The 17,809-nt window shown below is 51.2% G+C and overlaps 1 protein-coding gene across 11 annotated transcripts in view; it reads left to right on the plus strand.

The window, feature by feature from the left end:
- NCOR2 (nuclear receptor corepressor 2) overlaps window positions 1-17,809 on the plus strand; it is a 227,268-nt gene that overhangs the window by 108,521 nt on the left and 100,938 nt on the right. For all 11 annotated transcript variants that reach the window (XM_058851341.1, XM_058851345.1, XM_058851346.1 and 8 more), the window contains exons 5-6: window positions 2,793-2,972; window positions 8,138-8,251. In XM_058851341.1, the coding sequence (XP_058707324.1) occupies window positions 2,793-2,972; window positions 8,138-8,251 (294 nt within the window). The remainder of the gene's footprint in view (window positions 1-2,792; window positions 2,973-8,137; window positions 8,252-17,809) is intronic.

The following is a 17,809-nucleotide window of genomic DNA, read 5'->3' on the forward strand; positions in this document are numbered from 1 at the left end:
CTTGTTATCATATAAATCACAAAACAAGGCCAGGGATAAACAGGAGCTGCAGTAGCTGTTAGCCATGTGTAAAAACAAATCACATGGAAACAGTGTAATTACTGAAAAAATACCAACTTGAGTAATGCAGTAATTGTTTTCTTCCCTCCAGCAGATTTATTCCACCTCTCGCGGCTCTTGCTGGTTTGGAAGTCTGTGACTTCACGTTAATAAGGAGAATTTCACGTTTCACACTGCACTTGTTCAGGGTATGACACTGTCTAGAGCAGGGGAATATATTCTGAGGGTTTCTTGAGAGCTGTAGGAAGCAGAGCACTAGTTGAAATATCTCTGACCATCGGGGTCTACTCCATGCTCTGAGTGGACTCTGATCTTTGCAAATCTCTTTTCAATCCACTTTTGTGATTTTTAAGGGCTTCTTTATGCCTTGCATAAATCCATGAGCTCTGCTTTTTGGATGTCAGCACTATATAGACAAGATTTTTTTTTCTTTTGTTTTATTTTTTCCTTCTTTCTGCTGCTTGTCATTTTGTTGATTGAGAGGGTTGATTTAGTGACATTTAGTGACATGACAGTGCCCAGTATGTGAGGTCCAAGGACACATTGCCTCTCTCTATTGCTGTAATCATCTCCTAATACCAAATGAGGATGATGTTTGTGCTGTGATTTGCAGCTATTTCCCTTACTCAGCTTTGCTGCTCTTTTGCTTCAGATTCCTCAAGGTAAAAAGATAAAAATGTATCAGGAACCAGGTTTCCAAGGTGTTTTGTGCCCTGTCCTGCATATTGGCAGACATGAGGAAGTATCATTTGTTTCATGTGCACAGTGAGGAGCCTTTCTCTCCTGCATTTTTGGCAGGCAACTTCCTTTCCTTTAGAAAAACCTACCCACTTAGAAGCCACTGCCACTTCCCCTTCCTGTGCCTTAATCTGAACGAGATTTCATGAACACCTAATTTATCTTTTGCTTCTTGTGGTTGTCCTGCTCCTCTTGACTTGAAAAAAAAACCCAAACCACAAAGAAACCCCAGCTGTGGAGAACACAAAGCCCTCCCACTGCAGCAGACTGACCATTCTTGATGCCTAATGCTGGGAAAGTAACACAAGACAGGGATCTTCCCTTCAGGATTCTCCAGAAAGCTCTCATGTTCTTCTGGCTCCTCTTTGGATGGATGCTGGATGCATCCAGCTTAGCCTCTGTGCTGCTGGGGTTGGGTGGGGCTGAGGCAGGATGGTGAGAGCAGGGTTTTGGGGCGCTCCTTTGCTTTTCTGTCCCTTGGTGGCAGCAGTGGGAAGGGTGTTGGTGGCTGCACCCAGCAGGGACAGGGTGGAGACCTCCCAGCAGGGGCTGTTGAGATGCTGAGTGGTACCAGGTGGTACCTGCACTCTCACCACGCTCAGCAGGAGCTGCAGCAAGGCTGCTGAGTAACCCAGAGCCATCATCCACCATCCCTGGTTAGATGGGGGAGCACAGGGGGATCCCCAAGCCACCATCCAGCTCCACCATGGCAGGGGGTCAGCCCTGGCCTTTCACGGGTGTCAGCACGGAGGGGAGGGTGCTCAGCACCAGAACAATGTTGGATTTCTGCAGGGCTGCTGTAATCAAGGTGGCAAAGTTGTGTGGACTTCTTCCCTTGTTTGCCTCCCCTCATCCCTCCCCTCCCCTCAGCAGCAGCTGCCCAGGGTCTGTTTAGGGTTACAAACAGAGTCACTGCTCCTCTTCTCCCCCTCCAGGAAAAGAAACCCACCCACTCACTAAGAAAATGAATAGATAAACTTTTAATTAAGGCGCTGGGTGGCTGCCAGAGAGGAGTGTCCTGGGTCAGGGTAGGCTGGTGGTGTGCCATGATCCCCATCTGTGGGGACAGTGGCTTCATCCCAGGTGTGCTCATCCGTGGGGTCAGGCTCATCCAGGCACGCAGCTTGTGGTGCCAGAAATGGGCTCCACATTTGCTTTGGAGCTGCAGAGGGTGAGGGTGGTGTGCAGGATGCTCCTGGTGTACCAGCTAGTTGCACTGCTGGGTCAAAGCTGAGCATATGGATGTGTTTTCCCTCAGCCCTGGACCATTAGAGCTGCTCCCTGTCATGGCCACGGAGGTTTTGCTGATCTCTCCAGTCTCTGACTCAAAGAGCTGAGAGCCTCTTCACCTGGAATTTGAAAAATGTTGGTTCAGTCTATTTTTATCCTGACTCACCTATCCCCTTTTTCTCCATATTTGGATGGAGGCATTCAACATCCAAGGCTCAGAGTATCCCCAGGGTTTAGGAAGAGAGAATTTAGAAATGGAGAATGAGATGGCCATGAAGGCACCACTCTTTCCTCTCAGGGGTGCTCTCATAGCCCCTTCTCCTCCAGCATGGTTCATGCTGCTCTGGTCCCTGTGGCATTGTCTGAAGAGGACGTGACTGTGGTGTCTCATTTCTGCAGAGATGTGGCCTTGAGCCCTGTGAGGGACAGTGGTGCTGGGAGCTCCTGCATATGGATGGGTTTATTGATCCTGTAAGAGCGTGAGCAGCACTCAAGGTGGTGCGAGCCTCTGAGGCTTTGTCAGGAGGAAGAGCTGCTGTCTTGTCTCTGGAAGAATAACCTGGTTCTCTTTGGAGATGCTGGAGGTTGTGGAGCACTGTGGTGATGTGATCTGACAGCTGGTACTCCCTAGTCTAGCAGGTTTTTTTTTTGAGGGTTTTGTGTATCTCAGAAGGCTGGGAATAGGCCAGGGAGCTGTGGGAGGATGAGAGAAGGATCCAGAGGCTCCTGGGAGAGAGATGATCTGGTTGTTTTATGCTTCCCAGGATCGTGGCCTGACTGGCAAACTGGAGCCCGTGTCTCCTGTGAGCCCTGCCCACCCTGAGGCCGAGCTGGACCTGCTGCCCGCCCGGCTCTCCAAGGAGGAGCTCATTCAGAACATGGACCGCGTAGACCGCGAGATCACCATGGTGGAGCAGCAGATCTCCAAGCTGAAGAAGAAGCAGGTAAGAGGATGTGGTCTGGAGGGGAACACGTGTCCTTGCTTCTGCATGCTGCCCCTGGCCCTGTCCTTGCCCCTGCCTGGCCACAGAGGGGAAGTGGCAGTGCCAGTGCACCAGGATCATCTGTGTGCTCCATGGGTGCTGTGCCTGCAGTGTGGAGCTGGTAGTCACAAGGTGAGGGAGGGAGCTTTGGAAACCCAGCTTGTAGCTCTTTGCACGTCAGAGAACCTGAAAGAGAAAAAAAAATGTGTCCTCAGGGCCTTGGCAGTGGGCATGCAAGTGGTGAGCAGCAGAGCTGGGAGCACAGCCTGGGCTGTCCGAGTCATCCGTACAGCCCAGCACAGCACAAGGTCTTTTCTTTTCCAGCAATTCTCTCTTTCCAGTGCTGGTGCTGCCAGTATTCAGTACCAAGCTGTTTAAAATATTGCTGTGATGACCAAATGGCCCTTCCAGTGCATCCAGTCCCCTTTCTCTGGGGCTTTCCAGCTCTGCAGCCTTGAGCAGCATCTGATCCAGCTCCAGTCAGGGCTGTGCTTGAGCAGGGATTTGAATCTGATCTTCCTGGCTGCAGCTTTACCCTGCACAGGAGCACTCCCCAGTAGAAGGATAACCCACTTGGTGTTGGCCTGTACATAATTACCATAAACCCATTAAGAGATTAATATGACAAAACCTTCAGGGATGTCCGTGAAAAAACCCACAGACTTAAGGGCTTTCACTTCTTAAAGCAAATCACTTCTCTGCCTCTTTTTTTCTGGTTGCTTTATTTTCTTTGCTTGGGATGAGTTTCTTAACTCCCTGATGGCTGCTAATCCCAAACTGCCCAAGAGGAATGACCTTTCCCAAGGGTTTGGAGCAACAGTAGGAATTTGGGAATGGAGCAAAATCTCTGCTTGGGCTGTTTGTTGAATCTCCTTAGAATGAGCATGCACTTGCTCTTCCCCATCTGTATTTTCCCATACCAAACACAGTTCCTTTCTGTCCTGCAAGACAAAGCAGGAATATTTTCAATTTATTTTCAAACAATATGGCTTAATTAATGTGAACACCCCTTTTTTGCCTTTTTGGAGGAGAGGAAGCCAAGAGTGGGCAGGAGCAGCTGTGCTGGGGGTGTGATGAGGCAGCAGCCCTGTATGCCAGCTCCTGGGGCCCAGGGGAACATCTGGAGCAATGGAAACCACAGAGGTTCCTCTTGCTGGCTTTGGTGGGAGCTGGGTGAAGGCAGCCCTTCCCCTCTGCCTCGTAGGAAGCTCAGACAAAATGTTGGTGTCCTCTCCCACCTGGCAGCCTGGCTCCTGGTCCATGTTTTTTACTCACAGTTGAGGAAAGAGCTGCAAACCAGGGTCATTTCCTGCTCTGGAAAAAGGGCTTTCCGGGTGGGATACATCCCTGGCAGGGCAGGGAAGGTCCCTGTCATGAGAGCTGGGAGGACTGGCAGCTCCAATGATCCACTGCCTGACTTTTCAGGGATGCTGAGGAGCTGCTGCTGATGCTGGCAGGAGCAGCATATGCTCCTCGCCGTTACAATCAAACTGTCCTTCCGTAAGGAAATGGGGTTTTTATTGTTGGCTGCTCAGTTGCTTTATTTCTTCCCTATGAACAAATTTTATGATTCTTCCTTCCCACAAAAATGCTCTGTTAAATGGGGAAGAAGGTGAAAGTGGCTGTTGGCAGTAAAAGTGTCCCCTCCCTTCCTTTTATTTTGTTCTTTTTTTTTCTTTTTTGGCACATGGTGGCAAAGTCATATGGTAGCAAAATTGACCCCCTTCCACTATGGCCTCCTTCCCCCTCTGGCTGGAGCCTTCCCCATCCCAGTCCTTCCAGCAGAGCTAGCACATCTGGGAAGAAGTGTTTTTGGAGCAGGGGGTCCTGTCTGAGATGCTCCAGGAACGTTTTGTGCATCTGTGCATCTGAGCTGTCAGTGCAGGAGCACGAGTGAGGGAAAGCAATGAGCCTGGAACAGATACTGCTCCTGCAGGAACGTCAGTGGAGCAGGGGAGAAATTGTATGCAGCCAGAATATCCTAATGCTTTTCCCCTCTGTCTTTGGGAGGCCTTCTCAGGGTAATTAAATACACTTGTATGGAAAGGCTGTGCAAAAAAAAAAAACAACCAAAAACCAAACCCAACCAACCACAATCCACCATCTCTTTCTGGTTGTTCCAAAAATGGCAGGGAAGGCTCTGCCTGGACTTTGCAAGAAGCAAACGTCTTCAGCAAGCTGAGAAACCTTCCCCAAACCCTGCACACCCCTGGCAGGAGGCCACCTCCGTCAGCCATCCCCCGCTCATTCATGCGCCATATGCGCTTAAATCTCTCGCTGAGTCCTCTCTCCCCCTCTTCCTGACAGGGAAGGATAATCCTTATGCATTTATTCCTGGCAGCGGTACCGGGGATGTGAAGGAGAAATAAACTGCTGGGCTGTTCTCTGCAGTGGCGCCTGAGCCTCCCCGGGCGCTGAGCTCAGCCAGGGCTCTCCGGGAGTACAACACTCCCACCTGGTGATGGAGGTGGAGCCGGCTGGGTGGAAGAGCTCCAGGGTTTCCCCTTCCATCGGGCTGAGTTTGCTGTGTTCTCTTGGAAAGTGGTTTTCAGAGCTGCCCTGTGGCTGGAAGGCTCTGCTCTCCCCGGGCAGTACCCAGGTGATGGCAGCAGTGTGTGTGTGACAGCCTTGGCTTCAGCAGGCAGGTGTCTGCAGCACTGGGACCTTCCTGAAACATCACCCAACTTGTCACCAGTGCTGCAGCCTGCAGTGCTCCCTCTGTAGCACATGGTCCAGCCAAAGGGTCTCTTTCCTGCAGGGGACACCTCTTCCACTTGGGAATGGGTTGGCCTGGGTGTGGCAGGGCTATGGCTGATGGTGGCATCTTGCATCCTTCACCTGCTGCCCTGTCTTCCATTTGGGGAGAGGAGGGAGGTCTTGGGCAGCCACTGCTGGGAGGAGGGAGGGAGTGTGGAGCCGTCAAGACTCATCTCTCATCTCACTTTCTCCCTCTAAAGGTCACAGTCCCAGCCTGGCTTTTGTGGCAGACCTTTAAGAAATCCATTTTGTCCCTGTCTGGGAACCCTGACCTATTTTGCTTTGCCATTTCCCACGGCTCCCAGGAGTAGCTGTCGCAGGCTGCAGTCAGGTGTGCTGCCTCCAGCCCCTCCTCACATCCTTACCCCAGCATCTGGCCCTTTAATATCCATACAGTGCTACACCACAGCGAGTAGAGTTTAATTCTCTACTGTATTTCAGCTATAATTAGATTTTTATTTTTTCTTCTAATGAGCTGTTTTTAATGAGCCTCCACTTAGTGGCAAACTTTCGTTTCCTGATAGGCCATCAAACCCTCCCCTCTGAAATCCCTTGTTACACACCCAACCACTTGGCAGAATTTTTGTGGGTTTCCAGAACGATACAGCCAAGTTTTGGATGCTTTGACTTTTTTCTTAACACAAATATTTTCCCCAAGATAAGTAGATGTGTCTGATCCCTTTTGCTGGTTTGTTCTTTGGAGTTTTTGGAGTTCATCCCATGGGAGTGAGGATGTGTGATAGGGTGCCGAGAAGAGCTGGTAGGTCCTGGAAGTGCTGCTTCTGTGATGATGTCAAATACAGCTTTGCAGCCGTGGCTTCCAGGGGAGCTCTTGTCCCCTCTCCTGTGGTTTGGGCCACGTGAGATGTGGCATTGGTTGGGAACAGCAGAGGGCTGGGGCTGCTGCTGTGGTTGGAGCCTTCTGTGCCACGGTGGGGCTGTTTGCAGGCAGGAAGGGACCGATCCCTGCAGTGCTGGGAAAGCTTCGTCCCCTTCCAGGATGCAGATGGTCCAAGCTGGGCAGTTCCTGGCTGTTCTCACTCGTGGCTGGGGTGACTCTAAGGCTATTGGTGATGCCAATTTATGGGACACAGGCTCTCCTGCTCCCCACTCTGGCTGGCAACAGCAGCTTTTTTGGCTGTATCTTGATGTTCCCTAAGGTGCTGCTTTTCCCTCTGTGGGGAGAGGTACCCACCAGTGGAGAGGTGGAGTCAACAGCATGGGGTGCTTCATCCATCGAAACACAATTTTAGGAGTGTGACTTTTCTCAGCCAAGCCATTAGACCTGTCTGGGGTGCTTAAGTGCTTTCTTGGGTTCATCCCAAGTGCATCCTCCCATCCTGGTGTGCTAAAAGTGTCATCAGCAGGAGCAGCAATGATGGGGAGGAGGAATAGATGCTCACCTTCTTCTCAGGCCACCAGCCACCACTGTCCCCAGGAAGTCAGTGGTGTGCTCAGCTCTGGTGCAAGCCAAGTCCCAGGTGCATTTTCTCCCTAGTACAAAACTCTCTCAATTTTCCTCATGCTTCAACAGGGGATGCTTAAGCTGCAGGAAAAAAAATATTTGGAGATTCATAGCCTAGCAGGGAAAAAATCCTCAGCGTTTTTTGACAGCCGCTCCCTCTCCCGTTCCTGTGCTGCCCCGCAGCTGCCGCGCACGGCTGCGCTCTCCCTCCTCACAGGCTGGCCCCAGGAGCAGCCTGGAGAAATCTGTGATTTCCTCTTTCAGCTGAGCAGTTCCTCAAACTTACAGGAAGGGCTGGGATGTCTCCTCCCACCTCACAGTGTTGGGAGAGACGGAGCTGCAGGTGGAATATCAAGTTTAGCTGCTGATATTCCAAAGTGCAGGGATGGCTGGTGCACAAGTCATTTAATTGAGAACAGTCATCCCAAGGTACGTCCTCCAACCACTCCGTTGAAGGGTGAAACTGAGGGTGGAGAGCAGCCTTGCTCATCACCCCTGGCTCCTCCACCTCTCCCTGCACGCAGCAACAGCTCCAGAGGCAGGTAGCAGCAGAAAGCCGGGCTGGAGCTGTGGTTTCATTTAAGTGTTCCCAGTAAAATCGTTATTTCTAGCCTCAGGCCCGTTCCAGGAGGCTCCTTTGAGGCAGGTCCTCATCCTCCATACCTAAAGCACGCCGACCCACGAGCGCAGGGTGGGTGCCTGGGGCAGGCCAGCGCTGCGCTTGCGTGGCTGGGGCTGCTGCGAGCTCTCCTCCCTCTCCCCGTCCCTGCCCGTGTCTCGCAGGAAGTCTCCTACCATGGCGGTTTCTACCTGGGTCACGGCACCACACAGAGTCTCGTGTGGATGGGGACGGCTGCGTTTCTTGCTGTGACTCACCCTCCTCCTCCCCCCTCTCCTTCCACAGCAACAGTTGGAGGAAGAAGCAGCCAAACCACCAGAGCCTGAAAAACCCATCTCTCCCCCTCCTATCGAGTCCAAACATCGCAGCTTGGTGCAGATCATCTACGACGAGAACAGGGTGAGTCTGGGAATGATGGAAGGACAAACGTGTGGTCGTGCCGTGTCACCGTGGCCAGGGATGGGGAGGTTGGTAAGGATCAGGTGGGGGATTTTCCTGGGTGTTACCTTTGGGGTGAAGGGTGTGGGAGTGGGGTGGATGTAGCACGGTCAGGATGGTGTGGATGAGCTCTAATGTCTTCTGAAGAACCTGCCTGGGGGGTTTCCTGTGATCAGCCTCAGAACATTCAAGACATGTTTCAGATTCCTCTCTGTTAAACAGTTTGCTTCATCCTCTCCCCTGGGAGTGAACCAGCCTGAAAGCTGCCTCAAGGGGTGGGCTGTGACATGGTGGGTGGGCTGCATGGATGGAAGGTGACATCTGTGGTGCTCTAATACTGGCAGGCCAGCTGTGAGCTCTCCTGGCTGCCCATAAGCCCCTCAGGCTGGAGCAGCAAGGATGTGGATGCAGCCATGGCTGGATTTGTGGACATTTGATGCTGTAAATAGCATTAACAAAGGTCAGGCTGGCATCCCTGGCTCTGGATCTCTGCCTTGACCGCTCATTTATCAGCCGTTGCCTGTAATAGCAGCCCAAGGAGAGATGAATTTTGCTGTGTGCATCGGAGCGATGCTCAGAAATTGGGCCCTTTGGTAGATAATCAAGCATATTCATTTTCATTTAGGTGTTGGATAAAAAGGATGATTTTGCATAAAAGGAAAACTACCAGTCGCTAATTATTTTGAATTGCAAGGCCTGCGATTTCACTGGGAGCTGCAGAAATCCAGGTGCCTGACTCCTAAAAAGAAAAAAAAAAATCGCCTACCCTGCGCTCCCAGGCAGTGCAATTTTCCTGGTTTTCCTTTTTCCATCTGCTTCTCTCCCTGAGCAGTAGGAAACCCAGTGCTGGCACGGTGTGTTGTGTGAGTGGGTGAAGGCTGAGGTCGATGTGTTTGAAGCATTAGCAAGTGCCAGCTGGTGATGGCTTCACAGCACTGGGCTTTGGGGGCAGGTGCTGAGTGTTCCTCAAAGCCATTCTCACCACCAAGTGCCCTCTCTGGGGGTCCTGGGCTAGATGGCTTGTGCCTCCTGTGCAAGGGGGGAGGCTCAAAAAAACTGAGCTCTGAAACGTTTTTATTCCTGTTCATTTGAGCCCCATCCTCCTTGAACACTCTTGTGTAGCTGAACCACGTTACAAGGGGAAGAAATGGGTGATGGTTATGAAGCAGGAGGGAAAAGTGATCTTCAGCCATCACATCCCCAACAGCCTGCACTGTAGCAGTCCCCATTGGCTGGAGCTGGCTCAGGGCTGGCTGTCCTGCTTTGTCACCTCTCATCTCTGCCCATGCCAGCAGAAGGGTCACACGTTCCCTCCCACCACATTCTCCACAGCAGACAGGATCTGCTCTCCAAGCCTCACCACCACTCAGGGCAGTCCCTTGGCATTTGTGCCTTGTCTCATGGGTGATGGCAGAGATTGTGGAGGGCATGGAGTTCAACCTTTCTCCTGGAAAGTCCAGGGGTGTAGCACCTGGGACACTGTCACACACTGCTCAGAGCTGGTGGCACCCCAATCTCAGCCAGCTTGGTGCCAGGACTTTCACCATTAACCTTTGTGGTGGGTGCACTCATTCCAGGTGGGTGCCCAGCAAGCAAAGGTCACGTTGGACACCAAAATGTGTATATAATTTCAAATCTGGCTCTGTCTTCATGTCTGAATTATCCCAGGGATGGGCAAACAGTGATTGTTCCCTGTTCTTGTGAAGTCCCCTTGCGTGTCGTGTGTGAGGAGCCCGCCTGTGGGCAGGAGACTCCAACCAACAACCTTCCCTTTGGCTTGATAGAAACCAGAGCAGGCTGAGCAGGTTCCTCCTTCTCCAAAAGACAGGATCTGTCTGTGGGCAGCAGAGAGCTGACAGCACCACTGGCCAGCTGTGGTGGCTGAGGGGTGGAAAGACCCTTTCCAGTGCCACAGCAGGGGGAGGCTGAGCTGGGGAAGTGAGTGCTGGGTGTTGTCTTTGTGGAGGCTCCAGGAACCAGGGTGGGAATCAGGTTGTAATTGCTCTTCTAAAGAACATTCAGGGGCTCAGCTTTCAGCCTCAGTACCACATGTTTGGGATGCATTTTAGTGGTGACTGCTCGTCCTTTGAGGCCAGGAGGGGGAAAGCTGGAAGAGGAAGGGTTTTGGGATTAGAGTCAGTTGGGGTTGTGGAAAGGAGTGGGTGGTGGTCGGCTGGAGGGTGGGTTTGATGGAAACACATCCTGCAGATGTATCCAGCTCTCTGTGACCATGGGAGAGGTCCAGACACTCCTGTGCTGATCTGCAGCTTTACAGTTAATTGCAAGGTGGCTTGGTCGGAGCAAAGGACTGCAAGCCAGGTAGAAATGTATTGATTTAGAGCGAGGAAGGTCACTGAGCCAAATTTCAAGCTTTTCTGCCTTTTCTGTGCCGTGGAAAAGCAGTGAAGTCGATGCCTGGAGGTCTACTTGTGGGAAAAGCGTCGATAAGGGCTGAGCCAGGGCTCCAGCCCATGCACAAAGGGAAGGAAAGCCAGATTTACTCGCATCACTTGGCTTGTGGCTTGCTCGAGGGAGGCAGTGCACGGCAAGAAATGCAAATAAAAAGAGGATATTCAGGCCTCAGGAGGAGGCGAGAAAGGAAAGCGCCCCAGAAGTGCTGGCAAAGCCTGAAATGATCTTTAAAGAGCAACCTTGTGGAAGGGGCAGAAAGCCAGCCCTCGTGCCAATCCCCGAGCAGGTGGGAGGCGACAGCTTCGTGGAGGGGCTTCTGCCTGGCTCTGGCTGAGCTCCCCGTGAAGCGCGGCTCTGTGCTCCGCCGAGCCCGTTCCCACCGCTCCTGCCAGGCCGTGCCGGAGCCGCACACTGCCGCCACTCATACCCCGAACAAAGGAGAGACCAAAAACGCTCCATGGGAGACGAGGGGTTACGTGAGGACAGCGCAGCTAGAAAAGCCGGAAAATCAAGTTAGCCAGCCATTCTGTGACCTACTTTCCTTTTGGCGATAGCTGTGGCTTTGCAGGCGTGAATGGTTTCTAATTTTAGCTTATGGTTCATCAGGGAAGTCTGTATATTTTTCTCACCACCGTGCTGCGTATGGATGAGGGGTTGGGACGAGGGCGGCGCTGGACTGTATCCCATTTTCTCCAAATTCAGGTTTTCTGATGCTAAATGCCCATCACGCTGCTGTTCCCTCTTGTGACCTACTTAATGCGTATGATTTGAAAAGTTCCTCGGTGTCAGGGAGGATAATTATGGAAAATGTGACCTGTAATCCCCTCTTGCTACACTCTGCTGGACATGTAATTGATTTCCAGAAAAAAAAAAAGGTGACTGTACAGATTCTACTGGGGAAGAGTGGAGAGAAGCTGCTCTTGACTGCAGTCAAATCGTGCACTATGAGGCTGTGATTGCATTTGGGAAGCTTTTGGGGGACTTGGATTGTGGAGGAACAGTTGATATTAAAGATCCAGGCGCCTTCTCCCCTGCTATGTGCTGACCAAAGCCATTTTCTCTTGTGTCCAAAGATGGGCTGTGAAGTTGCACCTAAAAATGTATTTTTTGGGAAATCTTTGCAGTATAACACAGAAAAACACACATTTATGTATCCGAGCCAAAATTTCAACTGTGTCAACTGTGCCATTTCTGAAAGGATTTATGAGAATGGGAATTAATGTTTTTTGGTACTGTCTGAGAACAGACAGTGGGCAGCACTGTCAGAAGCATTTGAATCCTACTTTCAAAAGTGTGTTCAGTCCTCGAAGGAACAAAATGATGTTTGAAAATAGTTATGGGGGCTACAATTGCCAGGAGCCTTTGAAAAGTGCTGTGGGAAGCTCAGGGGGACGTTTTGGCTGCAGGGTGCCCAGGGGCTCCTCTCCAGGAGCTGGCTGCTGGCAGGGTGGCACAGAGAAATCAGGTTGGGATGGATGCCTCGGTTCATCCAGAGGCTGACAGTGATGGAGACATTGGGGATCTCCTAAATTAAACCCTGTGAGTGATTTTAGTGTCTCCCCTGCGGAAGAAAGCTGATCTCTGCTGGGTCTGGCACCTCAGAGGGGGTGGCTGCGTGACACAGCCTCCTTGAGGGCTTTAATTTGCACCTCTGGGATGTGTTATTGTATGAACAGAATTCATCTTCCTTCCACCTCAAATCCCCATAACCAGGACAGATCATCTGTGTGTATTTTTAGCTGTAGCTTTATTCCACTGGGCGTTCCTGGGATTCCTTGCTTCCACCTTCCCTTGAAATCAGTTGAACCTACCTGGGCTTGAAGATGTTTTTGTGCTTTAAACAGAAATTTCCGAGACCCTTGCTGAGCCCACCCAGGGAGGGGAGAGCAGCATTGCTCTGTGCCTTTCCTGGGATACAGGGCTGGCTGAGCTCTCCTGGGCAGTGTGTCCTGGAGGAAGCTGCTACTCAGCAGCCCACCATGGCTTGGCTGGGTGAATTCTCCTCCAAGTCACCTATGTGTCCCAAAAATTCCTGCTTATGTGCACACAGAGGTACCTGTGCCATCTCTCTGGCGTTGTGGAGCCCACGGGTGCTCACATCCAGCTCTCTGCGAGCCAGATGTGAATGTTTGGAGGTCCCTGCTGTGCACCAGAGCCAGGAGGACTCCTGCTCAGAGGCCAGCAAGAAGACAGAAAGCAGCTCCCATGCTCATGTCCCTGCAAAGCAGCTCACGTCAGCTTCCTCCGAAACATTGCGCTCATTTATGGGAGAGGTCGCGTCAGGACGTGGCGTGACTTCGCCTCCGCCGCCGTGCCAGGGAGGGGACACCTCGTGCTGTGACCCACCACAGCGTGGCCAGGGCTGGGACCAGTCCCCCCACGTCACCCTGTGGGTGCCAACAGCCACGGGAGCCCATCCCTGCTGTCAGCCCTCTGAAAAACTGCATTTGATGCAGTGCAGGCACTGGAAGCAGCAGCAGCAGCGTCTGTCTTGCTCTTGAGATTGAGCTGGTGGAAATCAATAAGATTAAATTTTAATTCGTTTTCTGTCTTGATGCTTGTTCCTTCAAAAGGGCACAGCTATCTATCTATAAATTCAGCATTATGCTGTAAAATTGGAATTCAAAGGGCTGTTTGGAACTTTTTCCATCCCCTGCTGCTGTTGTGTCTGTGCAGAGCACGTTCCCAGCTATCCGTTTACCCCCAAATACCTTCATAAAGCATTAATGCCCCATCCATAAATAAGAGAATAAATAAATGAAGGCTTTTAGCATTGCAAAATATAATCTTGCCGTTAACTACTCACAGACACTGAGTGTGACTCAGATCCTACAGGGATTTGATGTCTGTAGAACTCTGATTTTCTATGAACTCCTGATTTACATGAGAAAGGGAAGAATCGGGCCTGCCTCGTCAGCACCGAGCTGTGCAGTAAATAAGACCTTAACAGTAAAAGTGCTTTTGAGCATTTAATCTACGAGGCTTTTTTCAAATTCTAGTTTACGTGGTAGTTGGGATGGGGGTGTTTCATATTTAGCTGATGAAAGGGCCTTGTTTGTTTTGCTTTTGTATCTAATAACTTTTATTCTGCCTCAAAATGGGCTTTCAGAAAGTCCAGAGGAAAACTGGGGAGGCCGGAATTCAGATGCTGTTGACATTTCTGCATGATAGCAAGATTTACAAAAAGATAAAACTTAAACAACTACCCTGGAGTCATTGAGAATCTTGCAGTTTTTTATTGGATTTTGTGGAAATTTTAATTTGTTTTGGCTTTTTAATGGTCCTGGCGTCTGTTTTGGGATCTGGAGTTCCCAATAGATATATTGATTTAGAAGATTTGTCTGTGATTAACCCAGACCATGGCCACATCCTTCATTTTCAGGTCTTGTAAGAAGTGATGAGAGCTGCAAAGATCCCAAATCTTTGGGAGACTGCACCACAGCTCTGGCTCTAGGGTTGGGTGACTGGAGCTTTCCTGCAACTGCTGCAGGGCTAAAATGTGGATTTCTGGAAGTTTTCCTTGAAATGGCAACACTTGCAGCAGTTTTGCAGTGGTGGAACATTCAGCTGTGGTTTGCAGTGGCAGAACCTTGCTGGCACATCACTTTAGCCTTAGTGAGCCTTTGAAGGGCACCAGCACCTTGCAGGCAGCAGAGCAGGATGAGAGTGTGAGTGGAAACCCAGCTGTGCCTGGGGGTTCCCTCCCTGGCCATGGACAGGGTGTGAGTGAGCCAAGGGCTGAAACTGTCTGGCAATGATGAGCCAAAGGCAGAGAGTAGCAGATAACCAAAATGAGTCGTTTTGTCACACTCTGTGGGGTAACTGGGGACTGGTGTGAGCACATGGCTCCAACATCACCATTTTCCTCTGTTTTCTTACCAATTCTAATGAGTCATTTGTAACCCCCAGTGCATCATGTGCTGGCCCCAGCCCTGGGGACAGTGCTGTCACTGCTGGTGTGCTGGGGAGATGGCTCCAGCTCAGCACAGGCAGCTGCATCCCATGGGCACCCCTGGAAAGCATCAGCCCCTGGGCCAGGTGAGAGGGGCTGGGCTCGTGCCACTGAGGCTGGCCAAGGTTCCCTGGTGCTCAGAGCATTTGGGTTCAAGGAGGGCCCAGGGGAGGGCACTCACTCTTGGTCTGCTGAGAGCGCTGTGGTGGCCATGCCTGCAGGAGCTGGAGAGGGAGGAGTGCTGCTTTCCCTTCCACAACACCGGGGCTCATCCCACCTGCTTTGTGTGGAGGGCAGCAAATTGCTGGGGTGGTTTGGCTCTCAGAGAGAGAGCATGCTGAGGTTTAAAGGAGAGGAAAAAATAGTACTTGTGGCTGGAGGAGTGAAAATCTTTCCCTATGGAAGGGGCATTGCCAGGTTGTGGTTTGGTCCCAGCATATTTTGGCTGTACTGTTTGCTTTCTGCTGCATGCAGAGAGGTGTCTTGCCTGAGGGTTTCCATGATTTCTGCTGACTCCAGCCACACTTCTCCTGAACTTTGTTTTAAACAAAATCCCACTCCAGCCTTTCTCTCTGCCGTGCTGCTCCCACAGCCCCGCCTGTCCGGGGGATGTGGTGCCAGGACGGGAACTTTTCCCAGCACCATCCTGTGCGCAGCCTCCTGCCTCTGGAAGGGCTTTGCATATCTGTGTGCAGGACATGCCTGGTCCCAAACAGAAACCCTCCCCTTCCCCAGCACTGCTGCCTACAGCTTGCTATAAATAACCCCAGGAGCACGGTTCAGCTGCAGCAGCTTTGTGCTGCATGGAACCGTGGCTGGAGCCGGTCCAAGAAAGTGCCGCCTCCTAATTTCAGATCCGCTTTCTCAAAATAACTCCTGTGTTTCCTTCTCTTCCATTTTTAAACTTTGCTTTAAGAAGAGCCCACGCAAAATCCCAGGCTCTCCCTCCTCTGGTTTCGGTTGCTCCGCTGCCTCGTGGGGCTGGTTTGTCATCCCCACGGGAGCTCACATGGCCGGAAAGTTGCTCTCCTGCCTGCTTTCCCCTCCCAAGCCTATTTTAAGTTTCTTCAAAGGAAAAGCAAGGGGCTGGAGTTTGCTTTGGAAGCCAAATGCTCTTCAGGCGAGAATGAAGATTTTTGTAGTCTGCAGGGAGGTTTTTGCTGTTGGTGAAGATCTCTTTAGCTCCAGGCCCTGTGGAGGAGCATGAGCCGGGGTAAGAGCTCCATTTGCCTGCCTATGCCCCTGCCTGGGGGGAGACAGGTTCTGTAGGGGCAAATGCTGCTGCCTGATACATCTGTGGGCCCCACAGCAACGGTGTTTTTGGTTCAGACATGTTTCTTGAGGCACTGATCCCTCCAAAAATGCACCTGGAGGTCCTTTCGTGAGCACCACTGCTCCACTGCTGGAGCAATATTTCAGGATTCTCTACCAGATCAAGAAAAGAGGTCTTTGCCTGCTTGCTGGGGAGCTGCAGAGGGACTGTAAAAGTGGTGGGATCTTCATGTATCTCACTAGAGGTAAAGGCTTGGGTTTGCTTCTTGGTACATTTCCTTCTGTTAAACAGCAGGAATGCAGGCATGGGTGGAGTCAGATGTTGGATGAACCCTGTGGTTTTCTTCTGCAGGGCCCATCACTAAACATGCTCCTAACAAAATCAGTATTGGAAGCAAGTCCTAGGTGGCCATGCCTTTGGGAGGGAAAGGATTTACCAGGACTGCTGATGTTCCTTAGCAAAAGTCCTGCTGCTGCGGGAGGGCCTGGGGGGGGCTGCCTTTGTACCTGCACGGTTCCAGGTTTGCATAAATTCTCCAGTCAAGCTTCTGGCTTGCTGGCTCCCTAGGCAGGAACACACCTCCCTGTGTCTGTCTGTCCTTAGGGATGAGCCCAAGTGTGGTGGGAACATTCTGCTGGGTGTTTTATGGTCTTCCCAATTCTGCCGCCAGCTCTCACCTTGGTCTGCCAGGCCTTTCAGACAGCTCGTTATGCTGCTGCTGTGATCTGATAAAGGCAGCAAGGAGCATCAGCAATTACAGTGGGTGTCAAGTGTTAATTGGGCAGCTTTCAAGATAGAGGCATTTCTTTGTGTATGTACAAAGATATGACGTGCTCGGAATAGCTTCTCCTCCTGATATTTCCTTCTGGAGACGTCTACATTGCAGTTGGTTAATGCAAGACAAATTATGTCATTCTTCTTGATTCTCCACATGTTCTGCCTGTGGTGGTTTGCCTCTGGCTTGTCTCATTAAGTTGTCTAAACATGGCAAACGCAGCAAGCTGAATATACTCAGCTTTTTCTCAAAGTTAATCTCGTTGTACACACAGGCCTGCAGCATCACCGGTCCCTTGCTGTGCCATCCCTGCTGCCAGGGCATCTTCCACCTGTGCTGGTGCCCAGGAGAACAGGCCCATGGTGGGACTGTCTGCCTTGAGTGAGGCTACAATCTTCTACCCATAATTATGTAGAATGCAGTTAATTAGTTTGCTGCTTTTTGTCCCAGGTACGCATCAAAAATTTTTTGGTAAGCTGATGCCTCCAGCTCACCAGCAGCCAATGGCAGGCAGGAGGGCATTGGCCAAATCATATCCTTGGCCACTGTTGTAGAGTGGTTTTAGCAATTTTAATGATCCTTCCTCTCCTGCAAATCTTACCCCTGGTTTTCATTCTGTAAGACTTTTTAATGCCACAGTGCTGATGTTCTCCAAGGTCAGATTTTACCGTGCGTGAAGACCAAAAAACTGAGCTCTGTCTCAGAGTTCTCCATTGTGTGATGGTTTTTTCCAAGGGGCAGATTCCTGGGCAGGCTTGGCTCATTCCCAGTAACGGAGTCAGGTGGGCAGTGATGGTGCCAAGGGGTGCTGTGGATAAGCAGGAAGGGATGCTGCTGCCTGCCCTGTGTGGGGATGGTGCCAGAGCAGGCTCCCTGCATGCTCACATTGGTTACACCTCTCTTAGCATCCTTGAAATCACTTTTAAATTGCACAAAAGCTTTGTGTCCTCCTGAGTGTTGTAAATACAGGAACTGGAAGTTCTCTTGGTCATGCTGCAGTGAGGCACCTGCTGCAGCCTTTGCAGCTGGGATGGGGCTGGTTTTGGCCAGGGCAGCCCCACCATGGGCAGGGTGACTCCTGCAGCTGCTTGGGGTGACTCTTTCAAA

Source organism: Poecile atricapillus, chromosome 16 (genome assembly GCF_030490865.1).
Source record: "Poecile atricapillus isolate bPoeAtr1 chromosome 16, bPoeAtr1.hap1, whole genome shotgun sequence".
In the NCBI taxonomy this organism is placed as follows: Eukaryota; Metazoa; Chordata; class Aves; order Passeriformes; family Paridae; genus Poecile; species Poecile atricapillus.